General features: G+C 32.2%; 2 protein-coding genes across 15 annotated transcripts; both read right to left on the bottom strand.

Annotated features, from left to right (window-relative positions):
* Nude (Nuclear distribution protein nudE) lies at positions 1-16,173 on the bottom strand. 3 transcript variants are annotated; one of them, XR_013102084.1, is made up of 9 exons: positions 16,161-16,173; positions 5,836-5,934; positions 5,446-5,736; positions 5,236-5,372; positions 4,980-5,165; positions 4,242-4,372; positions 3,769-3,942; positions 3,463-3,533; positions 1,039-1,104 (listed from the first exon to the last, which is right to left on the bottom strand). XR_013102084.1 is itself a non-coding variant. In XM_076898901.1 (8 exons), exons 2-8 carry the CDS (start codon positions 5,919-5,921, stop codon positions 1,047-1,049), a joined length of 960 nt encoding a protein of 319 aa, XP_076755016.1. In that variant the 5' UTR covers positions 5,922-6,022; positions 6,464-6,603; the 3' UTR covers positions 1-1,046. The 3 variants fall into 3 exon arrangements, 1 of the variants encoding a protein (XP_076755016.1); XR_013102083.1 differs by lacking the exon at positions 16,161-16,173 and adding an exon at positions 6,464-6,604 and having other exon boundaries at positions 5,836-6,022; XM_076898901.1 differs by lacking the exons at positions 3,769-3,942; positions 16,161-16,173 and adding an exon at positions 6,464-6,603 and having other exon boundaries at positions 1-1,104; positions 5,836-6,022.
* On the bottom strand, positions 16,161-24,842 carry Unk (RING finger protein unk). 12 transcript variants are annotated; one of them, XM_076898847.1, is made up of 12 exons: positions 24,450-24,842; positions 23,833-24,042; positions 20,309-20,731; positions 20,027-20,229; positions 19,472-19,599; positions 19,200-19,376; positions 18,921-19,113; positions 18,563-18,834; positions 18,224-18,433; positions 17,966-18,121; positions 17,474-17,635; positions 16,161-17,217 (listed from the first exon to the last, which is right to left on the bottom strand). In XM_076898847.1, the coding sequence occupies exons 1-12, from the start codon at positions 24,686-24,688 to the stop codon at positions 17,035-17,037; spliced, it is 2,556 nt and encodes an 851-aa protein (XP_076754962.1). In that variant the 5' UTR covers positions 24,689-24,842; the 3' UTR covers positions 16,161-17,034. The 12 variants fall into 12 exon arrangements, with proteins under 12 accessions (XP_076754962.1, XP_076754986.1, XP_076754954.1 ...); XM_076898871.1 differs by having other exon boundaries at positions 16,161-17,193; positions 19,472-19,602; XM_076898839.1 differs by having other exon boundaries at positions 19,472-19,602.

The following is a 24,842-nucleotide window of genomic DNA, read 5'->3' on the forward strand; positions in this document are numbered from 1 at the left end:
TTCTATCTTTATAATATCTTTATTTTACAAATACTTTAATTTACCGTTATAAATTTATATTACAACTATGCCGTTAAATTCATTTGTCATTTCGAATCTCAATTATGCTTGAAATTCCAGCTTACAATTGGTTTATTATTGGCATAAAACAATAGCGTATAATTTTGTTATTTTCTTACTTCGCACATGTGTTCGCGTTAAGCAAAATCTATTACCAATTAATAAACCTTGTTCCATCGGATGATAGAATCAGACACGTTGAAATTTTAATTAGTAATGTTAGTACGGTTGTTCTACTTTGTATATTTTCAAAGTCCGAAGCTATTCATAATTACACAGTGCCACAGAAGCGCACAGTTTCTAATGAGATACATAATTGAGTAGCTTTTATATATTTCGAAGTATAAAATCAAATTACTTTACGATGCAAGAGGGAGAATATTCTTTTGTTATTAAAAATAGGACACGTATAAATGTATATGTATGTATACATATACACGCATACATGGTACACGTAATAACTTGCTATAAAAACTAGATTTATACTAAGTGTTATAATAGTTTTTCTATTGCGGCTGTAGTTTTTTTTTTAGTTGCGCTAGAACTATACATTGAAAATGAAAAGTTCACAAATCATTTAATATCGTTTCAGAATATCTACACAATATAATCGTAATCCTTATCTAGAATTATCACGTTATTAACTTTATACTTACAATTTTCCAAACATTTAAATAATAACTTTCCTTCACATAAATTGTAACCAAATATACGTGCAATTTCAAATAATGAGAAACAAACAGAACAGCGAATGGTCTCTTTTTTTTTTCTTTTTTCCAAGAATTCTTTTTTACGAATTCAGAAAAGAAGAAATCGAATAATTAAACGAAGATAAATAATAAATAACTTTTCAGTAAATAATTCTCAATTCTACAATATACACTTGTAATAAATTAACAAACGAGATTTAAATTGAAGTAATAAGTTAACAGTCATCGAAATATACAACGCTCAGAATCGTTTGTTGGAGTAATATTAGCCCTTGTTTATAATCGAATATGGTTGCTGTTGCCAGAGGCAAAACCTCGAACTGGCCGTCTAGTCCTAATTAAAAAAATTCAAATATTTTTTCGTTACACCATTATACCACTCAGAAAGAAGCATAATTTATGAACACTTGAAGTATATTCAACAAAGAATGTACACTGTTTAAACATTGAATGAATATACAATGTTCCATCGAATCAGCGTTTCCCAATCGTGTTTTAATTGATGCCTTTATTCTATAACACTTGGTCTCACTATTTTAATTACAACAATTCAAATTTACTATCTTCTTCTTACTTTGTTCAATAAGTTACATTGTATCATTTATAGCCAGACGACAATAGGAGCACAACAGATGATTGAGAAATGCTGTACATATTTATGAATCGTGCGTAAACTGTAAAAACATGCATTATGAGAAGTAACTCCAAGATTTACAATTCATAACATTCATGTCTTTCAAGGTGAACCTTATTTACATGAGATGCGTAATGTTAATGAATGATCAAAACGAGCCAACATTGTACAAGTATAACGTTTCATACTGTGCACCGTTTAATATGCATTCAAACAGCTTGAGACGACAAATGCTGAACAATTTCATTTCGAGTTTACACTTTACAAACATTACCTGAGAAGAAATGTAAAAAAAGGTCACGTAGATTTCATGCAGGAGTATATGTTATAAATGCAAAAATGAGCGGTGTGTTATGTGATTAATGTCAAGTCCTTTGGTGACTATTTATTTTTATTACAAGAAAACATGAATTCAATGAAAATTTAACGATTGAAAAATATTATTTGAGCACAAGGAATCGGTATCAAAGTATAGCAAATATTGAGTCACAAATCTGTAGTGTGCGATTGATGTTACAGTTTATGTACCTATTAGCTTTTTCAATGAATAAAAATATTTTACTTTCATTGCACGAATCACTACTTGTAACAGCTATATACAATTATCGTGTATGTAAATGTACTTATGCTATTTAAGTATGTAAACTGTATTCATCTTAAAATATATTAAATAGTATGTAGTGGAAAGCATTATTCTTCGTGACAGAAAATTATGTTCATTTTGATCTACAAAGCTGGACTATGGAATTATTGCGATGCAGTTAATTTAAAAATGTAAGCACTTTTTTTTTTTAAATTATTTTTGGTATAACTATGTCGTGCGTGTGTATGTGTACAATAACAAATAATTAATTAACTAAAGTTTCATTACACGTCTAGTCTTAAGTAAAATTATAGAATGATCACTAGTTTTCTTTGTTAAAGATCTTAATAATTGCAAAACGAATAACTCGTTCACGATTTCATTTATATTTGAAGTAAATGATACGTACAATCAGAGGAAAGTGAATTTTCTATGTTAAATCGATTGCAAAATATTTTTGAACGATTTAAAATTGTACCAAAGCTTTAAACTTTTTCAGATTTTAATTATTAAGATCTTGATATACAAATTAACACGAAAAATGATATATTGTACTCTTTGAATCACAAGAAAAGCCGAATAATTATACATCTATTATATTAAATATACATTTTAATTAACATACGATTAACGAGAAGGTACAATTATGGAACTAGACAGATCTATTAGGTAATATTAGGGAATAGTCTCGTGTTGATTAATTTTGTTCGTTTTATCTGGGAATATTACTAACAGCTAGTCACATGGAACAATTTACTCGTACAAACATAAAAAGGTAAACAAGATGCTCCGTTTTCGATTAGTAACGCAAGCGATAAAACGAGCTACTCGAACAGTCTTCTTAAATATTTTGAACTTTGTATCTAAACTAAAGAAAGCTATTAAACTGGAATCGCGTGAAAGCCTTAATTATTTATTAATTCGTAAGTTTACTGTTCACAGGAAGCACTACATAATTAAGAACGAACATAAAACTAAATAATAAGTACAATTTGTTTAGTGTGACCATCATGTATCATTTTGAACAATATTATTATTCATTGTTAATTTTTTTCCTTCACTGAAGGAACTATTTACACAAGAAAGATTGACTCGTTTCTTAGAGCAATAATTGCATATCGTTGGGCATACAAGGAAAATCCATTCGAAAATACGATAAAATTGTACAGTTTCTATACTGTAATTGTATTTACATATGTTATACTGTATTAAACATTTGAAAGAAAAGAGAAAGCAGATAAAATAAATATTTCCTATATAAATTTCTTGTGAAAAATAAAGATCTATTTTGTCCCCGCTCTTAGCTTCATTGATCAGGAGGATTTTCCTTATATGCGAGCAATATAACTGAAACTAATACATCTCAGAATTTTTTGATACATGATATTTCACGTTTACTACACATACACGCAGTGTACAACGATACAGAAACAATGAGACGTGACTTAAAAATTATAATATATCTCTAATGTTACCTGTAGAGATCACGGACGGCTTGGTCCTCTCGAGATGGATTTTGACACGTGTTTAATTTATTCTCCAACGCCTGTGCAATCAAATGATCACTGTTAAATTGAGTACCATCTTCTCTTTTCTTTTTTTTCTTTAATATTACAGCTACCTGCTGGTATATCTATTACATTCGGAGGAGATGTTACAAATGACTCAGTGGAATTGGGGACACTAGTTGCACATAGGACGATCGGGTATGAGGTACGAAAGCGTGAAGCGTAGAAAGGAAAGAACTATGCGGTACAAAGCAAAAGAAATCAAATAAAGACCTGTACATAAAAGCCTGATCAGCACTTGGTTGATCTAGGTTGTTGCTGTATACAATGAGCAGGTGTGTGAACCTGGACGGACGGTAAATCGGTGGGTGTAGTAGAAATTGTTTTGTTTCCACTTAGACAAGTGCACTTTACCCTCCTACAGTCCATGCAGACCCACCTGCCAAGCTACCAAAACACCAGCTACATCACACTACCAGTATTCATCGACCAATATAATGCATATCGTATAAAACAAATCACAGTGTATAATAAAAAATATTTTATACTGTATTTCAATACGAATATTGTGTTTCAAAAATAATTGCCAGTGCCAAAATTGATATTTACGGCAATCAAATGTAATGCTCAAAATATAAAGATACACAAGCCATGCTTCAAGCTATTTTTCATATATCGAGGCTGTCTTCAAAAACACAAAGAAAACAAAAATAGTAATACGTATCAAAAATAGTGTTGATACTTACACCAACTTTCCTCATAAGATCACCGATCATATTCATGGCTAATATTCTTGTACACGGCGCCAATGGTGGATTGACATTATTATTGTTATTATTGTTGTTTCCAGTTACGCTTCCTACAACTCTGTTTCCAACTAATTGCAAATAGGGAAAGACAAACATTACTAACGGTAATGACAAACACTACAGATGTACAGTAATAATGTATCAAGTTAATAAAGAGTAAACATGGTAGTGTAAATTAAACGTGAGTGATGTAAGTATTAGAAAAAAAAAAAAGAAAGAAAGAATCTACATGCGCATCAGTTGAAAGTACAATATTTAGAAACTAAAATAAAGAACAAGTTTGTTAAAATAATCTTTTATTTCGTTGATAACAACATCATATTTATATACAGAAAGGTAAAATTAATTGAAGTGCGTAAAAGTATATTAATGAAGCGTAAATGTTAGACCAATCTTTGTCTCTCAGTCATCCTTAAGTATAGACAAATAAACAAATTAATTTATCGGAAATAAAAAATAAGTATTATACGAGAAATATATATACATATATATATGTCACATTAAGAAGTCAATTGAATTAAAATTTCTATCCATCTGCTGTCCATAATTGTTCTGATTTGTTAGTGACAGAAGTTGTTTATTTGCTGATTGTTAATTTTACTATTGTTAAGGATCATCTTTTAGCTCCAAAGCAAAACATGCGTTTAGTTTTACGAAAAGTATTGTGTATCTTACTTTTTAATGGTGAAGATGTCGTATTGTTCGCAGGTATAGATTGTTGTACTATCGTATTATTAGGCGGCATGTGTGTTTCCAATTCGACTTGTAGTTTATTACTGTCAACATGGTTACGAACTCTGTCGACTGATTTATCGTTGTCCGGTTGATGCCTTTCTTGAACTTGGATTTCTTGTTTTAAGTCTGTAATAAAAACAGGCGTTCAAATCGTTTTGTTTGTTCATCGTCTAAGATTCTTAATTAATTGTTCCACCTCTGATTTCATCCATTAATCTCTGTACTATAACTTTCAGCGCTTCCTTCTCGTCAAGTTCCGATTCTAACAAAGCATTCTTTTCAATGGCAGAATTAAGTTTAGCTTCAATCTCCTCTTCGGTCACCCTATTTATTCTATAAAGATAAAATGATTCAGTATACAAATTGATCTGCAATTTTCAGATATACGAATAGCATTTTTGCATACCTATGGGCTCTCTCTAAGTCATCATTTTTCTGTTCCAATTCCCTAATATACTTTAATAGATGATCGTGCTGCGTTTGTAGATCTTGCGCCTTCCCTTGAAACATCGCGCAATCAGCCGTCTGTTGGTCTAATCTAGTCCTTAATTGTTCCACCTCGGTGGCTAGTCTTGTATTTCGTTGTCGAAGTTCTCTGTTAGTCTTTTCAGCCTGTTCCAAAGACGCCTCCAACTCTTTCTCTAACAACTGTGAATTTTCTTGAAACTCTTCTAACTCCCTTTCGATGTCCTCTTTTCTATAATATTCCAGTACAATTCGCTTCATAAATAAATACGTATTAATAGCGATAGTATACTTTCCCCGAAAACGGTCGCATAGGTAAAAACTAATTCACCTTCTATGTATCTGATGAGCAAGTTCCATCCAATACTGAATCTCATCGTCCTTAGAGACAAACTGTGGCGGATCGATGTCCATCATTTTGACTACTATCCTAAGCTATGTTCAATTTCTCGACGAATCGTCACAAAAGTTAATTGTATCCCTAAATTGTCCTACTTCGTTAATAATACAATGGCATCCTATAAACAAAATAGATGCAGTTATTCGAACAGGCAAACGTAGACACACACACAGAGAACTTTGTACGGTTCAAGGTGAAGTGCAAACAAAAAAAAAAAAAAAAAAAAAGAAAAAACGTAGAAGCTCGTTGAAAGTAAGTCTCGACTGTACACTGAACTCCTCATTAACGTGCACGATTTACGATGACAATTACGGTGAAAGTTCCGTTTTGCTCGTGAAAAAAAAATACACCCGATTACCTACGCATCGGTACACGACGAATACGACGTCGATCTAACCTACCGCTAAAACAAACCCGACAACAACCGCGAGACCACAGAGCACGAAAGATCCCGCGTGAAATAGTTGGTTCGATCAGCGCGATTAAATCGCGAGCCGTGAATCGCGTTACGCGTAGTAGGAACGAGATCGAAGTTGACGTGCCGAGGAGGGACACTTACGTGTATCGTTGAGAGAGGGACAAGGCTAGGAGGCGAGGCGAGGAACGGTCCAGCGTGAATTAAAAAACCGTCCACCGAGTCGAACCGATCCGTGGCGTATCGAGATGCGATTATCTCAGCAACGTCTGGGGAAACATACGAGCGTCGTTGATGCGTGGCCGCATCGGTTGGTACCAAGTAGTAGCCTTAGAGATGCACATAAATACGGGGGACCTTGAGAAAGCGCTTAGCGAGTGAAACGTAGCGGGTGCACCGCGTTCGACGCAAACGTCATTACCGTGTAATTATGAGTCACTGGTCGGGATGGTAAAGTAGAGGAGAACCGAGGTCTATAAAGGCAAACGTCGTATCGCGTACGGTTCTTCAGCGAATCTTCGGCTGGCTACGAACAGACCGTACCGGAAGACCGCGTCGTTCGATCGTCGAGCGACACGCACCGTGTCGCGAACGATTTACATACGACTCTGTTTTCGCGGTACAGGATTTCTCTACGATTAGACGGCTCTGTTTTTACCGATCGCAAAATGGCAGGTGGAAAAAAAAATAGTAGCCAGCGTGTTGGTTCGATCACGATGCACAGATTAACGAGGTGGCGTTCGCGAGAGTCCGACCGGTTACGTACGTTTTTCGCTGTGCGCGCTTCACCCGATGGCTGCGAAAAAGGGGACGGATTGGAATGCACCAGTTACTTTATTTTTTTTCCCACCTCTTGTCAAATAATAAATTGAAGCTATACGAAAAATATCATTCTAATCGATTATTGTAGTACCTAAGAATTCGTTATATGCGTACGCTTGCGATACTCTTTCGTTATTTTGTAACTTCATTCGAGGTTAAACAAATATTTGTATCTTCAGTTTTTAAATTCTGTTGAAATGTATTCTACGAAAAAGTATAGAAAGTACGACTTTTAAATGATACAAATTATTCCTGTCTCGTTTCTTTGTCTAAAAGATCGATACACGATATCTTGTTGAAAATCGAAGACGCGTAGCGAGTTCAGTTTAATAATTATTTCAATGCAACATCGCGCGTAGTAAAGAAGTTTTGTTTTATATATTTTATTTCTCAAATGATCAATTTATTGATTTACAATATCTTTTTCTTTATAGTTCACTACCTAGTAATATAAGAAGCAATAATAAACATTCGTTCTACAAATTACGCCATAATTATTATCCTCGTGCCTTCGTCATCGTTAATCATATACATATATGCATAATATATATATATATATGTATAAACTTTCAGTCATCAAGAAAATATTAGAACAAAATTTATTTACTAACATTTCCGCTACAACTACGCTAAGTTAAACATGTTATTTAAACTTGTATTGCCAAAAATACGAGTCGTCGATATTAACTTCTTTTTTTCGTCGTTAGCACGCGAACGATGCTTCTTCTTTTTTTTTTTTCTTTATTATTCAATTTGTACTGACATTCATTAGAATTCGCCTACGATCGTTAATTAACGAAAACTTACTGCATTTTCATGTTCTTGTTTCGTTTCGATATAGTCTTTTTCTTTCGGTATGCGACCAGATATGAAACTTTACTCGACTATCGTGCAAACTTTAGAATTCGTTATTTTCTTTATTCGTTTCGCGATCAATTGCGTGTTGGTTGGACGCGAACACGAAAAAGGCAAGCCCATAGTACTTTTGTACTTTGTAAATTATCTTTTTATGCCATATAAAAAATGTAATGTTATCAATGAAATAATAATTGCAAGCTCTATTCTCTTATTCGAAACTTCTATCAACTTTGAAAATTTATTATCGAATAAATGAGAAACGCGTTTATTATTAATTTTATAAGCTGAAACTTGATCAATTGATTTTTTCTGGGATTCCTAAAATATACTGTTAGTTATTGTAAAGCTTGAATTTCAATGTAAGTAGAAAATTATTTGAAAATACATTAAGCAATGTATCTATGTATGTATATAATCTTTGTAGGAAAATATTATCATACTTCGAACACATTAGAATTGTATATAAAAATTATGGACGCACGCACACGCACGCACGCACACGCATACAAAACTGTTTCATTGTTTCCTTTCGTTGAATTACTTTTTTTAATCATAAGAAAGATAAAAGGAGATAAACAACTGATCCAGCAATTTTTTACTTTTATATTAACTGCTTTACAAATTAATGTAATTCGAATGCATAATGGTGATTAACAAATGTACAAAATTACTGCCATTTAGCATCTACTAGGTACTGCCCGACAACTCCAGACAATGAACATATAAGATTTGTTACACCAAACATTTTATTTTAACTGTGTAATATATGTACCATTCAGTTATTAACGAATTGAATATTTCAGATTTCCTTCAAGCAAGTTCAATTTCACATTTTATATCATTAAGCTTTCAAAGTGATACAAATAAACGATTGATATTTCGCTATCCAAATAGAATAGAAAAGTTTATTTATAATGTGAAACACTGGACATAAAATTTTGTTGTACTGGGTTTTGTTTGGTACAAAGCGATAATGCTACACAGTCATCGGCTTAAAGTTATATCCTTCTGGTTGCTAACACTTCTATTATTCTTTTCTTTTTTGTTTTTTATCGACAGTATCTTTGAGACTAACATTGATTTAATGCCGTTGGGAGATTGCAATACTTTTGTGACTGATTTTGGTATTCCACAAGAAACGGGCACTAATCACAATTACAATTATTATTTAATGCATTGTTTTATTTATACTACTTATTATATCAAAAATTTGTTACTAAACACTTTCCTTGACATTCAATGAAAATAAGTATTTAAAATTAAACAAATACTCAGCTATTATCTATTTAGGAATATTACATACTATACACACATATATTAATAAAACTTTTATGCCACCCTTTTCTTTATTCAATTCTCAAATAAAATGTTTATCATTTTAAATAATTATTCTCAAGATATTTCATTTAGTGAGAATTGTTTTAATACAAGGTAACTGTATAATTGTAAACAAATTTATAAATTTTTAAACAGTACTATTTTTCTCTTATCCTTGACACTTAATAATTTTTCCATGTTAAACATTTCTCTAAAAAACATTATTTAGATTATTTATTATAGAATTTTGCCCACACCCCCCCCTCCCTACCTCCTCTGCAATGCATTGTAAATTCTTACATATTTTAATTGCGATAACTTTTTCTACACGTATATAAACTTCGAATTCATAGAAAAATTAGTAATGATATGACTTCAGCATATACAGAATCACAATCATTGTATAAAATGCACATATAGAAGTAACCACAACCAGAACAATCTTAGATATCTGTGAATTCTTTTATACTCTATCATTATTATCTTGTAAATATTATTTCAATCGTTTTAATATTTCATCAGGGTGACCACCTATGTTTCTATTGTAAGGGGACCTTAATTTTTCAAATGTTCTCTTATACATTTTAAACAAATACTGTGTACAAACGATAAGTAGCGCAAGAAAAATAGTACTATTCAAAAAATTGTACAGAAAATAGTGCACGAGGTTTTGTACATATTTTATAGGCTAACGTTAAGTAGGGTCACCAAAATACATTTCTTATTTTTGTAAAAATCAATTTTCGCGTGTACAATTTTTATAAAATTAATAGCAATTTTCTTGTTATGACATACTTTTTACATTGGTACGCTATAACATTGCAATTGTAATGTGCATTGTAAAATGTAAGATAATATCATATCAGATTAAAATATAACACAGAGATAAAAATTTTAATCACGTATACACAAGAAGTTTGTAAAAAACGTTTCTATTTCTCTTCAATCATTATTTTTGTATATTGCTTCAATTTTGTAATTTCACTCTTATGGATTAAAAATTTTACAATGAACGCGCTATTTTTACTGTTATGTTAAACGTCGCGATACATTGTGGTCACCCTGCAAAAATATGTGTTGTACGAGCGATTATTTTTACTTTATATTAAAAAGTTATACACACTTTTATCATTTTTCCCAAATTCCTATAGTTTATTCAAGTGTTAGAAAATATTTCTTCGTTCGTACAACATCATCATCAGTAAAATATTTATTATCGCAATATACATGCTCCATTATAGTATTCAATATACTTTTTTGCTCTTTCTCTATATTAAATGTTTCTAAATGTGTTTCTTTTGCACTGTATGAGAACAATGTTTATACATGACAAGCTTAATAATAAATACTCATTTTCACCTTCACAATACTCCAAATTGTTCACAATTACGCTTTAGGCTATTATGCAGATATTATTGTACCGGAAGACGGTGTTGTAATATTGCAAAAATATTAAAATATTTTAACGAGCGTATTTCCACGTAGTTCTGCATAACTGAGGGGCGGAAATTGAACTTTTATTAGTATACGTTGGATTCTAATTTCATGTGCAACAATCGTGTCCACCATACAAAAATCGACTTAAAGTATTAAAGTAGAAATATTCACAGTTGAAATTGAAAATGTAGCCTCCGTTTATTTCAAACATAAATACGAACCCGTGCTTAAAATATTCAATTTCTTTCCTGTCGTTGTTTTTTAACTGCCTCTAACATTACTAATTATATACAAACAAGTTGAATTAAAATAGCTTCCAGAGTACAAAGCATATGGATATAAATATCACAAGTTGATATCCTTCTTTTTATGAGATAACTGCAAAGATATACATAAAGTCAGAATTTCAATCCCCGTCACATCAGAAATACAGAATTATCTATAAAAATTAGAAACATTAACAGATCACATTCGTTTCTCGCAGAACGTAACTTTATTACTTTCATAAATCTGTTAAAAATGGCACCGTTTACAGATTGTACCTTGTGCACTTTACTACTGCTTTTATTTATTCATTATAATTCCTTTTTCCTTTTCTGTTAACACATGGATTCGATTGAGACTGAATTTAACAGACCATTAAACTGTCAAGTAATGATCAAATCAATAGTTTTCTTTCATTTCTTAAGAATAAAAAAAATGCTTGACTTTATTTTACAACATTATTTTGACACGAGGCATTGAACATTAAAAATATGAGGATGCAAATGACTGACATATTTTGTCAAAGGAATGGATACATGATAATAATTAGAAAATCATTTTAAGTAGTTAGCCGAACCTTTGCGGTGTACCGTTTCATTTGTACTACATACATTGATGACAATGATGCTTCTACAATCAAACAATTGAAGTATCATCTCATGTTAGCGATTGCACCGCAAATAATTCAAATGGATAAAATGTAAACTGCAAGAGAAAGAAGCATGTCAAAATAATGTGAACGAAGTAACTTCTCATTTTCACTTATAATGTAAAAGATGATATTCACAAAAGTTTTATGGGCTTGCCGTATTTCTACGCTCGGATGTGCAAGTATTCTTTTTTCTTAGTCGTTGGTGTTAATAATTCAATCATGAAGAACGCACGTAGAAGATTAGTTGATGAGTTATCGCACAATTAAAAGTTTACAGCCTTTCTTTGTATGTAAAATATTTATATCTTCATAAATACCGACATACCGAACGATAAGATCTAAGTAGAGAAATTGTTATTACATAATCACAGTTGTACAGCCATTTGCTACCTCGTATTTAATACAAAAATGCTTAGATATCGGTACCGTAGAACTCGACCACTGTTTTTTTCTCATTTTACTTTTTAATTTGTGTGTTTCAATTTCAGTCTGATATATATATATATATATATCGGTAATGCGAATTATCATCGCGATAAATGAAAGAGGATATCTACTATTTTTAAAGAGGAAGATCTTGCCAATTAAAAGTTTTTACATCTAAGCAGTTTTGCAACATTATAACTGATAATAATACAAATATTTCAAAGAGCATACACTTTTACACAATAGTCGTAATAACATGAGACACGAAAAATTGGATTATCATCAACAATGTGTCCACGTTTGCTGAATATAAAGATATAAAAAAGAAATAACGTGAAATATATATACATATTTAAAAAGGATTAAATGAAAGACAAATAAGAAGATACACTAGTAGATAGTAGTACAAGTAATTAGAAGGCAATAAAAAGAAACCAAAGGATCCACTATTATTTTTTTCTTTTTATCTTTAGAATAATAATAGCAATTATTGTTGCAAACAAGAACACATTCTACGATTAATAAAATCAATTTGTTTCTTTAATTGGAGTACTTTTTCATTTCTTCTTTTTTATCAGAATTCGCTACTATCTAAATAACAAATGCATTAATCATATATCAAAACTACAAGTGATTAAAGGTGATACAGGTTTATAGCAAGTATCTTTAGTTATAAATTGTAATATAAATGTTCAGCAAATTTGTTTTTTTTTAGATATTACATGTTACTATTTTACGTAATTTATTATTGTACAATAATCTAGTGATTATGTGTATGTTTTGTCACTCTGAGATGTGCAAATAATTCTTCCTTAACATTAAAAAATCATGCCTTTCTTTCTTCTTTTTTTTTATCATGATTTTTCTCCATATTTTAAAAAGAGCGAAGGGGGTAAGAGATAGGAGTAGGATGAAACGATAGGCAATCTCTGTAACGCTTAACGTGAGTAAAAACAAAGTGGCTGCAAAGTGGTTTTTCTAGCTCTAATAATGCTTGATACAAGAGAAGAATCATTTGCATAAAGCAGAGCATGTAACATTTTGTATTTTGTATTATTGTAACTTGTCAAAAATATATTGTTCAATTTGATCTGCCCGATTGTTGGTTTTTCTTTTTGTGCAGCATGGAACGAAATTGCGAACTGATCTTACAATTAAATTGTTTAATATACACTTTCCTTAGCAATTGCTTTTTTACAAAAAGTTACATATATTAATACAAATATCTTTTTCATATTTAGGAGATTCAATATATATTAATTATATAATATTTAAATTGAAGCGAAGTAGAAAAAAAAGTAAGTAAAAAAAATTGTAGTATATTTAAATTTATAAAGACGCACACATTATATGCCATAAATGCGAACTGCACTAAGAAAGAAAAACAATCACTAAAACCAACAATTAGGACAGTGCTATATAAATATTCAACTGTATGTTTTTTTCTTTAGTACATAGTATTTAGCTAATTAATTTATTTTGTTATTCTCCTATTACCCTATTTTGTAGCTAAATTTGTTGCTTTCACAATAATTTATATTCTTAGTAATTAGTATTTTAATTGTGTAATTATTATAAGTAAAATAATGTATATATATATATTGTAATTGTTTATAATATTCAATATTATATCATTCAAGAATATCTTTCCTAAATTTTCATATAGGTCGTCGTAATCATAATGTACCTCGTTAAAAAAAGAAAGAAAGAGAGAACAAATATTTTATCTCAACTTCGGTAATGTGGTTTCATTTTATTGCGTAAATAAATGCTTGTTTGATTTCATAGTGCAAAATGATCCACACGGAAGTTACTCTCACAATTGTTGCTTTACCAGAGTGAACATTATAATTACGAAGAAGTTAATCAAAAAGCATTCTTTACAAGTACATTTTGTTAACAATTAATTATATTATCTGAAAATTGGTTAATCTTCTACTATTTCTATCAGAAGGTAGTGTGGCTTGTCGTAAATTGCTTCCTCTTTTTGTATTCATGCAAGAATAATAATATAATATTTATAATATCATTTATACAATTGGATAATTTAAAAGGGGATTAAGATACAAGAATGATGTACCTTTTAAGAATAAAAATATATCCGAAGAATGCAATCATAAATATTCTATCTCTTCCTTTTGTTAGACGTGCTGTAGTTGTACTTGCAAAGAATGCATTTAAAAAACACAATTGAAAATGCATTATTATAGTGCTAAATTGATTAAATTCTAAATAGTATTTTGAATATTAATATCATGGTATAAACGATCGCGAGAGAAATTAAAATATTTATTTAATCACCGTACGTGATGGAATATACTATATAATCGGTATTTTGTAACAACATCATTCATTTTTACATTGACGCCATCATTGTTAAACTCTTTGTTACACCTTAGAAAATCGTTTCATCCCATTTTATTTCTATCACTATCATTCTCTTACAAACATTATCATTTGACGGATCGTTTATACCATGATACGCAAAATTGTATTTTTCTTTATTTCTTTTTAGTAACATCTATTATATTTTTAATATTAATAATCTGTAATAAAAACGGACCTAATAAAAACATTTATTTCTTTTTTTGGCCTCACTTCTTGATACTAAACTATGAAGAGAATCGAAGAAAAAGGAAATAACAATTAGCTTTGTTGTTGAGTTGTTAAATAATTAAGTAAAGTTCGCTATAATACCCTTTCTTGTTTACTTGTCCTAATTAAATCTGTGTACGTTTCTCTGCTGGTTTATTAATTGTTGTTTAAAAATTTGTTGTTTAATTTAATGTTAATAAGATTTCATCACTTGTACAAAAGAACTTTAATAATTAATAAAAATATACTTGTTCTTTGACAGTGTGTTAATAATTTGTGCAGGGTATTAAATATTTAAATTAATTCCTTTGAATGATATCGTAAATATTAAATAATAGTCTTTTTAAAATTGGTTAAGATAACATTTTATGTCTACGAGGAAAAAATTTGATAATGTTGTCCTATCTATTCTAGTCATTTATACCTTTAGGCAATATTTTACCTCTCTTTTTTCCATTTTTATTATGAATGTATAATCGTTTTATAATAGTGGTTACCAGCTACATATTCAAAATGAAAATATTCGATAGAATCGGTATACAAAACGGTATGCTTTATTCCTGTTTTCAATTGAAAAAAGCTAATCGACATGCTCGTCTAGTCGCATGTCATTGTATCGAGCTGTGATACGTATGCCACACATTATTTAGCATTGGTATTATAAATACAACTTACTCCCACCACTTTTTGATTAAATTGAAAAATCCTAAGTATTCATAATACACTTATATCTAAGAATGTAAGAACTTACAACACAAGAATTGAGTTGAATTTAAATTAATTAATTTTAGTAATGTACTCTCATCGTGAAATTACACTCTTTTTCATTGCTATCACACACTATTTAATTCAGTGTTTAATTTCAATAGTAAGTATATAGCGTAACTATACATGTACATGTACATATACATATATTTATTTATTTATTTATATATACTACGCGTACTTAAAGTTTAAAATTTAATATACTAACATGTATTGAAAAAGCATGAGAAACGTATAAGATTATGTTATATTCGATATAGAGTTATCAACTATTATGAAATAAAGAGAAAGCATATTTAGAATATATAAAAATTTAAACTACTGACTATCATATTCTTCGATGTATCCAAAGTATAAAAATTTTCTTTTATGGTTTTTAATTTGAGTATGTCTTATAGAAATTATAAAAGATGAGAAAACATATACATATACATATAGATACACGCACATATACATACATATGTATATGTATATAAAGAAATCAATGAGAGTGATCATAGGAATATCATAAGTTAGAGATAATACATGTACTTTCTCTCTTAACAGTGAAATCGTTAAATGTATTATATTCTTACATACTTTTATCATAACGAATTTCAATTCGTTTCTTGTTATAAATATGAGCAATTTTATTATTCTGTATAAAAATCTAGAAATCATATACATACATACGCATATATATATATATAGAGGTATCGTCAATACTAACTTTGTTCAACCGAAGATTAAAAATTTGTTAATACTTGTATTAATTACCATCAGTACGAGTCAATTGAAAAATCCTATTTAAATATATATAGCATTAAATATAATAGAAATATCATCTCTGGTGACATACGTTTAACAGCTCAACAATTGAGGAAAATTATCCCACAAGTATTATTGTATTGTAGGACATTATCTTTTGTTGCGTTTAATAGTATTACAATTTTTTTTTTTAAGCAAATATATACTTTAGAGGTCCCAAATCTTTGTCCATCATTTATGATTATATTGTTTTTTTCTTTTCCTTCACGCTACATTGTTCATGTAACTGGCGCATATACGTGTTATAAATGCTAACTATTCCAGCTAGCACCCTGCTAATAAATCTGTGTGTCTATGTATTTTATATGTGTGTGTAAGTGTATGTGTGTCTTGTTATTATATATTAAATATTTTTTTCCATTTCAAATCAATTATATATTTTGTTCTTAATATAAAGGATGTGATATACCAGTATTTTTACAAACAGCTATATAATAGCGTGAGTGTTGACACAAAAAATGTATGACAAATAGACTACGTATATGAAGTCTTATCACATCCATATTCACTTTGGCGATAGTCAAACTGTATAATATTCGAATAAATTTGCTTTTGGTTGTTCTTTTCTCTGTTTATTCTCTATTGCGATTGTACGTGTAGCACAATTCTTTTCTTTCTTTTCTTTCAAATATATATCATCGCATAAAGTACCGAGAATTCATAATTAGAAATTCTATAGTACTACTCACATTTGAATTCTGAAGATATTTGTCCATGTTATCGAGAAACTGTGAAAATTATAACAAAGAGCATACTAACAAAATACTCGGGCCTAACTTGTAGAGACAACCGGAGTCTGGCAGTACGGGCACTCACGTTGATTTGGAGCGCACGTCGAGCAGACCACGTAGTGGTTACAGGGTGAGAGGGTAACAGTGCGATTTTGTTCCTCGCAAACCATGCACTTTGTTGCCGTTTCTCTGTACAGCACCTGGAACGGCAACGACTGAGCTACCTATAGTGTTTCCATTAATCAAACTGGGTCACAAAGTATTAAAATTTACGATTCTACCAGAAACATATGTACATATATACATCTCGTTTGTTAATTGAAGTATTTTAATCGTTAAGAAGAAAAAGATTTTATATTTCGTGAAGCTAAGCAAGCTGTAGAATTAAATTCGCATCCTCTTCCAGGATAAAAGCTAATAATTAGTCGAAAATCGCTTGATATACCAGCTGTTCAAACCGGCGTGACAACTTTGTTTTACCTTTTCAACTTCTTCGAGATCCGAACGGAGCTGTGATTGAATTGATTTTAATGCAGCTATCGATAATGATCTGAGTTCGCTTGTTCTTCTCAGTGTGTGAAGAAATGGACCACCACTGGACACCTCGTTTTCCACTCTCAACGCTTTCATTTGCATCAAAGCCTGTTGACAATTTTTATAATTCCTACTTTTACGAATACAGTTCACAAGAAGCAAAGCAAGTAGTAATAACAAATAAAATATACAAAAATCTACGCGTACAGAACAAATTTTCTCCAAGCCCGTTTTTGGCATGACAGAATTTTGTACTTTCCAAACCTAAGGCATAAAAAAAAAACAAACAAAAATGAACTTCTTGCGTAAGATAAAAATCTAGTTCTCTTAAAATAATTTGATAGGACTCAGAGAAATTCCACTGTACACTCAAGGTATGTATACATCCATAGTAATGTATTATTTATAACTGATATAATAATTGAATTAACTATTTGCCTCGTCTCTTTGCTGTTCGGCAATACTTGCTTTCCGTTTAGCCTCCTCGCTTTCTAACTGCCACGCAGCACAAGCAGCTCGAGCTTGATTAATACGTTCATCCCACGTTGCTAACTGAGCACGGCTCGACGTTAATTCCTCCCTAAGCCTCTGTACCTACCAAAGTGACCAATGTAGATGAATTTGTTTTTATTTTAAGCTCTACGTTTGTTCCGTAGGCTGCGGCGTTTGATTAAAGAAAACTGGGAGAATTCTAACCTCAGACAAAGATCCTGTGTTACTTGGGCTAATGGAAAATGCATTAACCAATGGAGATGCTGGGAGAGGCTGAGTACGAGATGGAGACATTCCTTGATTCGTAAAATCAAATAAGCTACTATTAAATCCGCTAAGCTTTGAAGCTGAATTGCTAAGTTGTGAAATATGATTGCTAAATGGATCTGATACTTGATTCATAAATGGCATTGTCTGAAATCAACCGAACAAAATAAAACATTAAAGTAATACCAAAATATTCTTTCTTTCGCAATATAAATTTAGTTTGGAAAAAAAAAGGAAAGAAAAGAGAAACGAAAGAGAAAAGGAAATCTTATTTACCGATTCCATTGAATCTTGATGAGAAAATCTGGACCCACTAAGGAAACCAGTTGAATGTAAGTGCTGCAGTGGACTGGATGTCGATGGCGAAAAATTTGTAAGAACAGAACGTTCAGTCATTCCAGGAATATTAACTGGAGCTGAGCTTCCTAATAATCCAGAACTCGCTAGGCCTGCTGATATTGAATTGCTAATTGGTGAATTAGTTTCTCTATGAATTGATTCTACTAAATTTAAGGGATCGTCTAGATGTAATTCATCTAATGCGTTTCCTGAAACAAACAAATAACCACGATTAAGAATATTTATCAAAGATCTTTTCTCCTACTTTCCTCTTAATTTTATTAGTACACCTTACCTACTACAGATTCCACAGTGTCATTTGGATAAAATGAACTTGAAAGCGGCGATACGGTAGTTGCTAATGAATGACTGCCTAAGGTTCCATTCAAACTGTAAGCAATGTATAGGCTTTGTTTCTGTTGAGCTTTTTCAACTTTTGTTAATAAAGGATCACTGTCTATAGCAACCATTTGTTTTCGTATTTCACCCTGTTCAATGTTCTCACAGTTATTCACCGTCCTTTCATTGAACGTACGAATGTATTTAAGTATAGAATGGTAAAAAGAAAACTTACAACTTGTAACAGAGAATTTGGATTATACAGTATACTTGTTAGCTTCTGCTGATTGGAAGTGTTTACAGTGCTATTGGAATTGGAGTTGTGAAGTTGAGCACCAGGGGCTTTACTGTGCGAACTATTGCTACCAACGCTACTAGTGCTTGCTGATTCTGATACTTCGCCACTTCCATTCTGTAATTTAAATCATTTCATAATATCGGTTAGTTAAATTCACTTAGTGAAGCAGTAGAAGATAACATTTTTGAAAATACTTAGTTTAAACTTACACTACTATCGCTAAGCGGTTTATCTTTCTCGTGAGTGCGCTTATCAGGTGGAAGCGCATTGCTCAGAATATCAGCCAGATTGGTGCCACAATCTATAGGTACCGCCATGTCCCTCGCCAGGCTCATTTCTTCTGTTGGCAACACTGCTCCATCAGCACACCATACCAACGTCCCAATATATCAATTTTGAGAAGCAATTTTGAATACTAAATTTTTAATTTATTTACAAAACGCCTACATTTACCAGATAAAGAGAAACAATTTTCAAAAGCAAACAAAATGTTTGAACAGCCTTGATTTGGATGCAATGCAAGCACTTTTATACATGTTAGTAATTCTAATTTTTTATTATTAGAATTGGCTTATAACAAACTGTGTATTAAGTGATAAAGTATTGAGAAATATTGCGAAGCCAATCAAATTATTAAAAAATAAATAAATGAATAAGTAAACAAATTTAAATTAAAAAAAAGAAAAAAAAACAAAATAAGAAACTAACAGACTTACTAAAGTAGTAGTAACTGTTTTACGTACGATTTATGAGGGTACACTCACGGTCAACATGTGCAAAAGCACAGAAGACTCCGCGTGGGCAATATCCAGCTTGCTGGACATCGTTGCACTTTGTAGATTTGTATATCTCCGGATGGAATTGCTGTTCCGTGCGTGTATGACAATATGTACAAGCATCTCCTTGTTCACAATTACCCGGCTCACCCCATTCTTCTCCATGTTTTACGTTAGGACACGGTGTTGATCTGAAGCACATAATATTTTATGTTAGAAAGACAATTCCGTTTTAAAACATTCTCAAATCAATTAGTAGAAATTACTCACCTGTACTTGTACTTGCGCGGACTACGTCTTTTATCTTTGCTATTATGATATTGTGGACAAGCATAACCCTGGCGGCAAAGTCTTGGTGGACGTTTGCAAGATTCCGTCTTATAATTACTGAGTACATAATTTGTATCCTGCCATTTCGGATCTTCGTTCATCAGGTTCCGTTCTTTGTCAAGTATATTTGGACCGTTAGAAGATGAATTAGGATCAGAATCAGGGTTCTCCAGCGCCTGTATCTCTTTGATGTCATAAACTGGCGGACGAAGATCATGATTGCCATGTGCAAAGGCACAGTGAGGTCCGTTTTTGACACAGAATCCACGCGTGTCCGTATCATGGACACACATGCAGGTTTTATAGTAACGAAGGTGGTAACGTCTCTCTGTGTCACCAGCAGTACGATGAAGGAATGGACACCTGTTCGGTAATAAAATTTGTGTGAATTATTTGCAGTATACAATCAGACTGCATATAGACTTAATGATAAAAGAAATAGAACATGAAGATAAAAATACAGTGTATAGACCAGAATGAATATACATAAATTTATCTACAAAGAATCATGATGTTAGTCTCTTGGCCTGCGTTATAATATTATTTATACACAGATTAGTCATTAAACCATGAGAGTGAAATGAACTGAATTTTATTACTTAAAGTTTTATCATTTTTGTAAACTGTAAAAGAAATTACTTTTCTTAATAAATATGACAATTTATGACTGTAAGTGTACGAGTTATCAATAGTATAAAATTTAACTTTGATTAGAATAGAGAGATAACTTTGAACAGAATCACCATATCTGGAAAAAATCAAGATGATGACAAACACTTACAATCCCCCAACAAAAAATCAAGCATGACTCCTAGCTGATAATTTTAGTTTCTTTGCGATAATTGCGCTAATATAGTTTCGATGTTTTCTACAGTATAGCAATAAGAATGCCACATATAATTCTTTGTTGCCACCATGCTACGTAAGAGAAAATCAATATCAGTAGGCTTCTTTGTTTGGAACCTCGAGGCGCTGGACATTTTGGAGGGAAAACCGATCGCGCATATTTTCATCCATACGTCGTGCAAAATTCATTCTCGAATTTTAGAAGAAAACGATTCGACAACAATATCTATCGAAATGTCATATTCGCAACTAATAAAATTAAAACGTGAAGTATGCATGTCAAATGTTAAACGAAACAACACATGTTTAGCGTACATTTACCGCAACGAATAATGTGTTAAATATATCGTTGCATATATTATCAATTGAAAGATTGCATATTTAAAAAAAAAACTACTCTCAGTAATTTAACAGTTACTTTCAGTCATTGAAGAAATTTCTATTTCTACGTAAAATTACGATAAAATATTAAAATCGATTCATTCTTACACACACGCGCGCACGTGTATGCAACGTACACGTATAGACATATAGGATAAAAAAGAAAAAAAAAGATGGAAACATTTATGCATGAGATGCGTGAACACGCAAAGTGACACATTTAACAAGCACGAAAAAAACTTTTTCATTCATCTAATTACGCTACCTACATCGTAGAAAGTTGCGGACATAAAAATGAATTATAAATATTGTCGAAGTTGTTCTGGAGAGCTTTTCATTGGATATTCTTTTTATACTGTCGTCGCGAACGGTTTCTCTTGAGTGCTTTTAAGAAGAAACTGGTTTCGTTCTATTTCTATTAACAAGTAATTCCTTTTCATATCGTGGATATTTATGGCGAGATAAATTTCAGCGAATAACCTCAATAATATCATTTTTCATTTCTTCTACAGGGGAATTCCTTAGCAGCCGATTAGTTTTTGCGTATTTGAAACATTTAATGGCATATATCTCTCTGTAATAAGCTTTAACGAGTCGAACGAATATTGCTATAATTACGAGACCAAGAGACGAGGTATAATGGAAGGAAACGAAATCACATCGAATAAAACATGGCTATGACGGAAGAAATTGTAGGTTGTACGTTTAAAAGCGTAGAGAATTTTCTACCTACATATCTCGTTTGGGTTATCTACAATGGATGACAACAGGTTAGTAGTGGATGGTGGTTATATTCTATCAGCAATGGCGGCTTCAAGCGTGTAAGCGTACATTCGCAAGAAGTACACGAATCGCAATGTTTTGATCCACAGGTTCTGATTAGAGCGAATTAATTTGAAAACAAGTTGGTGAATAAGTACTGGTTGGAAAATAACGGCTTGACCCAACCGAAAGTAAACCGATCTCTTATAGCCGGGCCACTGTAATCATTCATTTTATTTCTTTCTTCACGTCGAATTTAGGTCAAGTTCTGGCTGTACATGTGTGAGAAATTTGTGTACTCTATGAAACAATCGAATCGAGAAAGTCTAAAAATAATCTCTAAATCTTTGAATAAATAAATACAAACAATGATATCGAGTGTCATTCATTGATATAATGAACGAAAACGTAGATATTGATAACGAACGAAAAATGAGGTGAAAAATAAGACGAAGAAGTACAACGATGTAATTGCATAGTTGAATTAAAATCTTTATACTACCCTCGAGTAAAGAGAAAAGTATAACGAGTAATTATCCAAGAGCTGAAATTTTCTAAGAGAGACACATTTAGAATGTTTATACCTCGTTATAAATATATTATAATATTTTTGAAAGAATTAAATGTACTAATTTCCTACTTTGTTTCTCGCTAGAATTTTGTTTGACAACGCAAGGTAATTTAATAAATAACTATCATTATAATGTAATTATCACTGCACATGCATCTCTAATAAACATTAATTTTTGTGTACAGAATAGGATGTTCATATATATGCATGTACACGAACGCGTGTCCTCGAAAGTTACGCCAAAATTGGCCTCCTCTTCGTTACGTAGGTTATTCTCGAAGAGATGTTACGTTGTTACGCATTACCACGCAGATGCGTGTTACATGTTACAGCAGGCGCGTGTCAACGACACAAAGAAATATGATAGACCCTCGCTACTGTTTTTTTCCCTCGAACACGCATCGATTTTCTAGCTGATCTCGCGAAGCGTTTTCATTCATGCTGGAAAATTTATTTACAATTCACGATTTAAGTACAGACTTGTCCATTCCCGTCGGGACAAACTTGTTCGTTCCGCTCATACGTGCGTACGTACACGTACAGACATGCGTCGAACAGAAAAGAAAAGCGGAAGGAAAAAAAAACAATAATCGTCGCATTCGTCCGAATGGCAGAAGCTACAATCGACGAAACAATTTTCGAGAACAGAAAAAGGTTGGATATTAAACACAAGAAGGGAATCTCAATATTATCGGCCGACTACGCACGACAAATCGATGCATCTGACACGAGAGATATCAGCCGTCAGGGATACTCTCTTCCCTCGAACGTGTATCGTTTGACAAAGACAGACACACAGACAGAGAGTGATAGAGCGTGTGTATGTGTGTATGTGTGAAAAAGAGAAAGAAAGAGAGAGAGAGAGAGAGATCGTGTGTACGAAGCTTACGATAGATAAACTTACTCGTCTCCATCTGGACATATGCCGGTGGTCTCATCGTACTTGCTGCAATAATTATCGGCGCTATAGTTGAAGGTGCGGTCCCTCTTTCTCACCGGTCTGCGCCTCCGCTGGTTCATAAAGTGCCAGTTGAAGCACGTGAAGGGTCGGTGTTGTGTGCATTTGCGCTGTATAAAGAGGGGACATTGTTCGACGCGAAATTCCTTCAAGTATCTGGAATGCGAATCCACAGAGCTACACATTATTTCGTGGCGTTTTTTGACGCGCGCGTCGATGCCGCGCTACTGCTCGCGCGGCCCTCCCTCCTTTTTCCGTTCTCTCTCTTTTTCCTTTTTCTTTTCTTTTTTTCTTAGTAATTAATTTAGTTTTACCGCATGGATACAACATGTATTATTTACTTCTTTCTATTATTATTATTATTATTATTATTATTATTATTATTATTATTATTATTTATATTTATAATTTCTCTCCGTTAGCACTCCACTTTTGAATCACGCACTTTTCTCTCGGCCCTCCGATTTTTAATCCTCACTTCTTTTTTTTTCTCTCTCTCTCTCTCTCTCGCTTTTTTTTTTCTCTCACGTAGCACGCGACCGGCCCGGCGGGCGCTTACTTACGTGTAATGATTCGCCTTTTCCGTCTGAGCTGTCAACAAAGGTTTAGAGTCGGACTTCATCTTGGACAACCGAGTAACGCGCGCGCGCACACACAGACGGACGTACGGGCGAACGACGGTACACTCTCTCTTGTCTTTTCTCGTCGTTCTCGTCGTCGTTGTAGCCGTCGCGTAGTCTGTCTTTCGCCCCTTTTTCCCCGCTAAACCTCTACCATCTATCGGGCACGGAATGCGGGACATAGGGCGCGCACGGCGCAATACACATTATATGCGTCTCGACTATCCAATCCTTGTGCACTCTCGCGGTCACGTGACTCCACTTCTTTCAAGGTCATTGATGTTTTGATTCGTCCATACATAAACATACACTTGTGCGAACGCGGCGCATCACGGT

This window comes from Xylocopa sonorina, chromosome 1, assembly GCF_050948175.1.
Source record: "Xylocopa sonorina isolate GNS202 chromosome 1, iyXylSono1_principal, whole genome shotgun sequence".
NCBI lineage: Eukaryota > Metazoa > Arthropoda > Insecta > Hymenoptera > Apidae > Xylocopa > Xylocopa sonorina.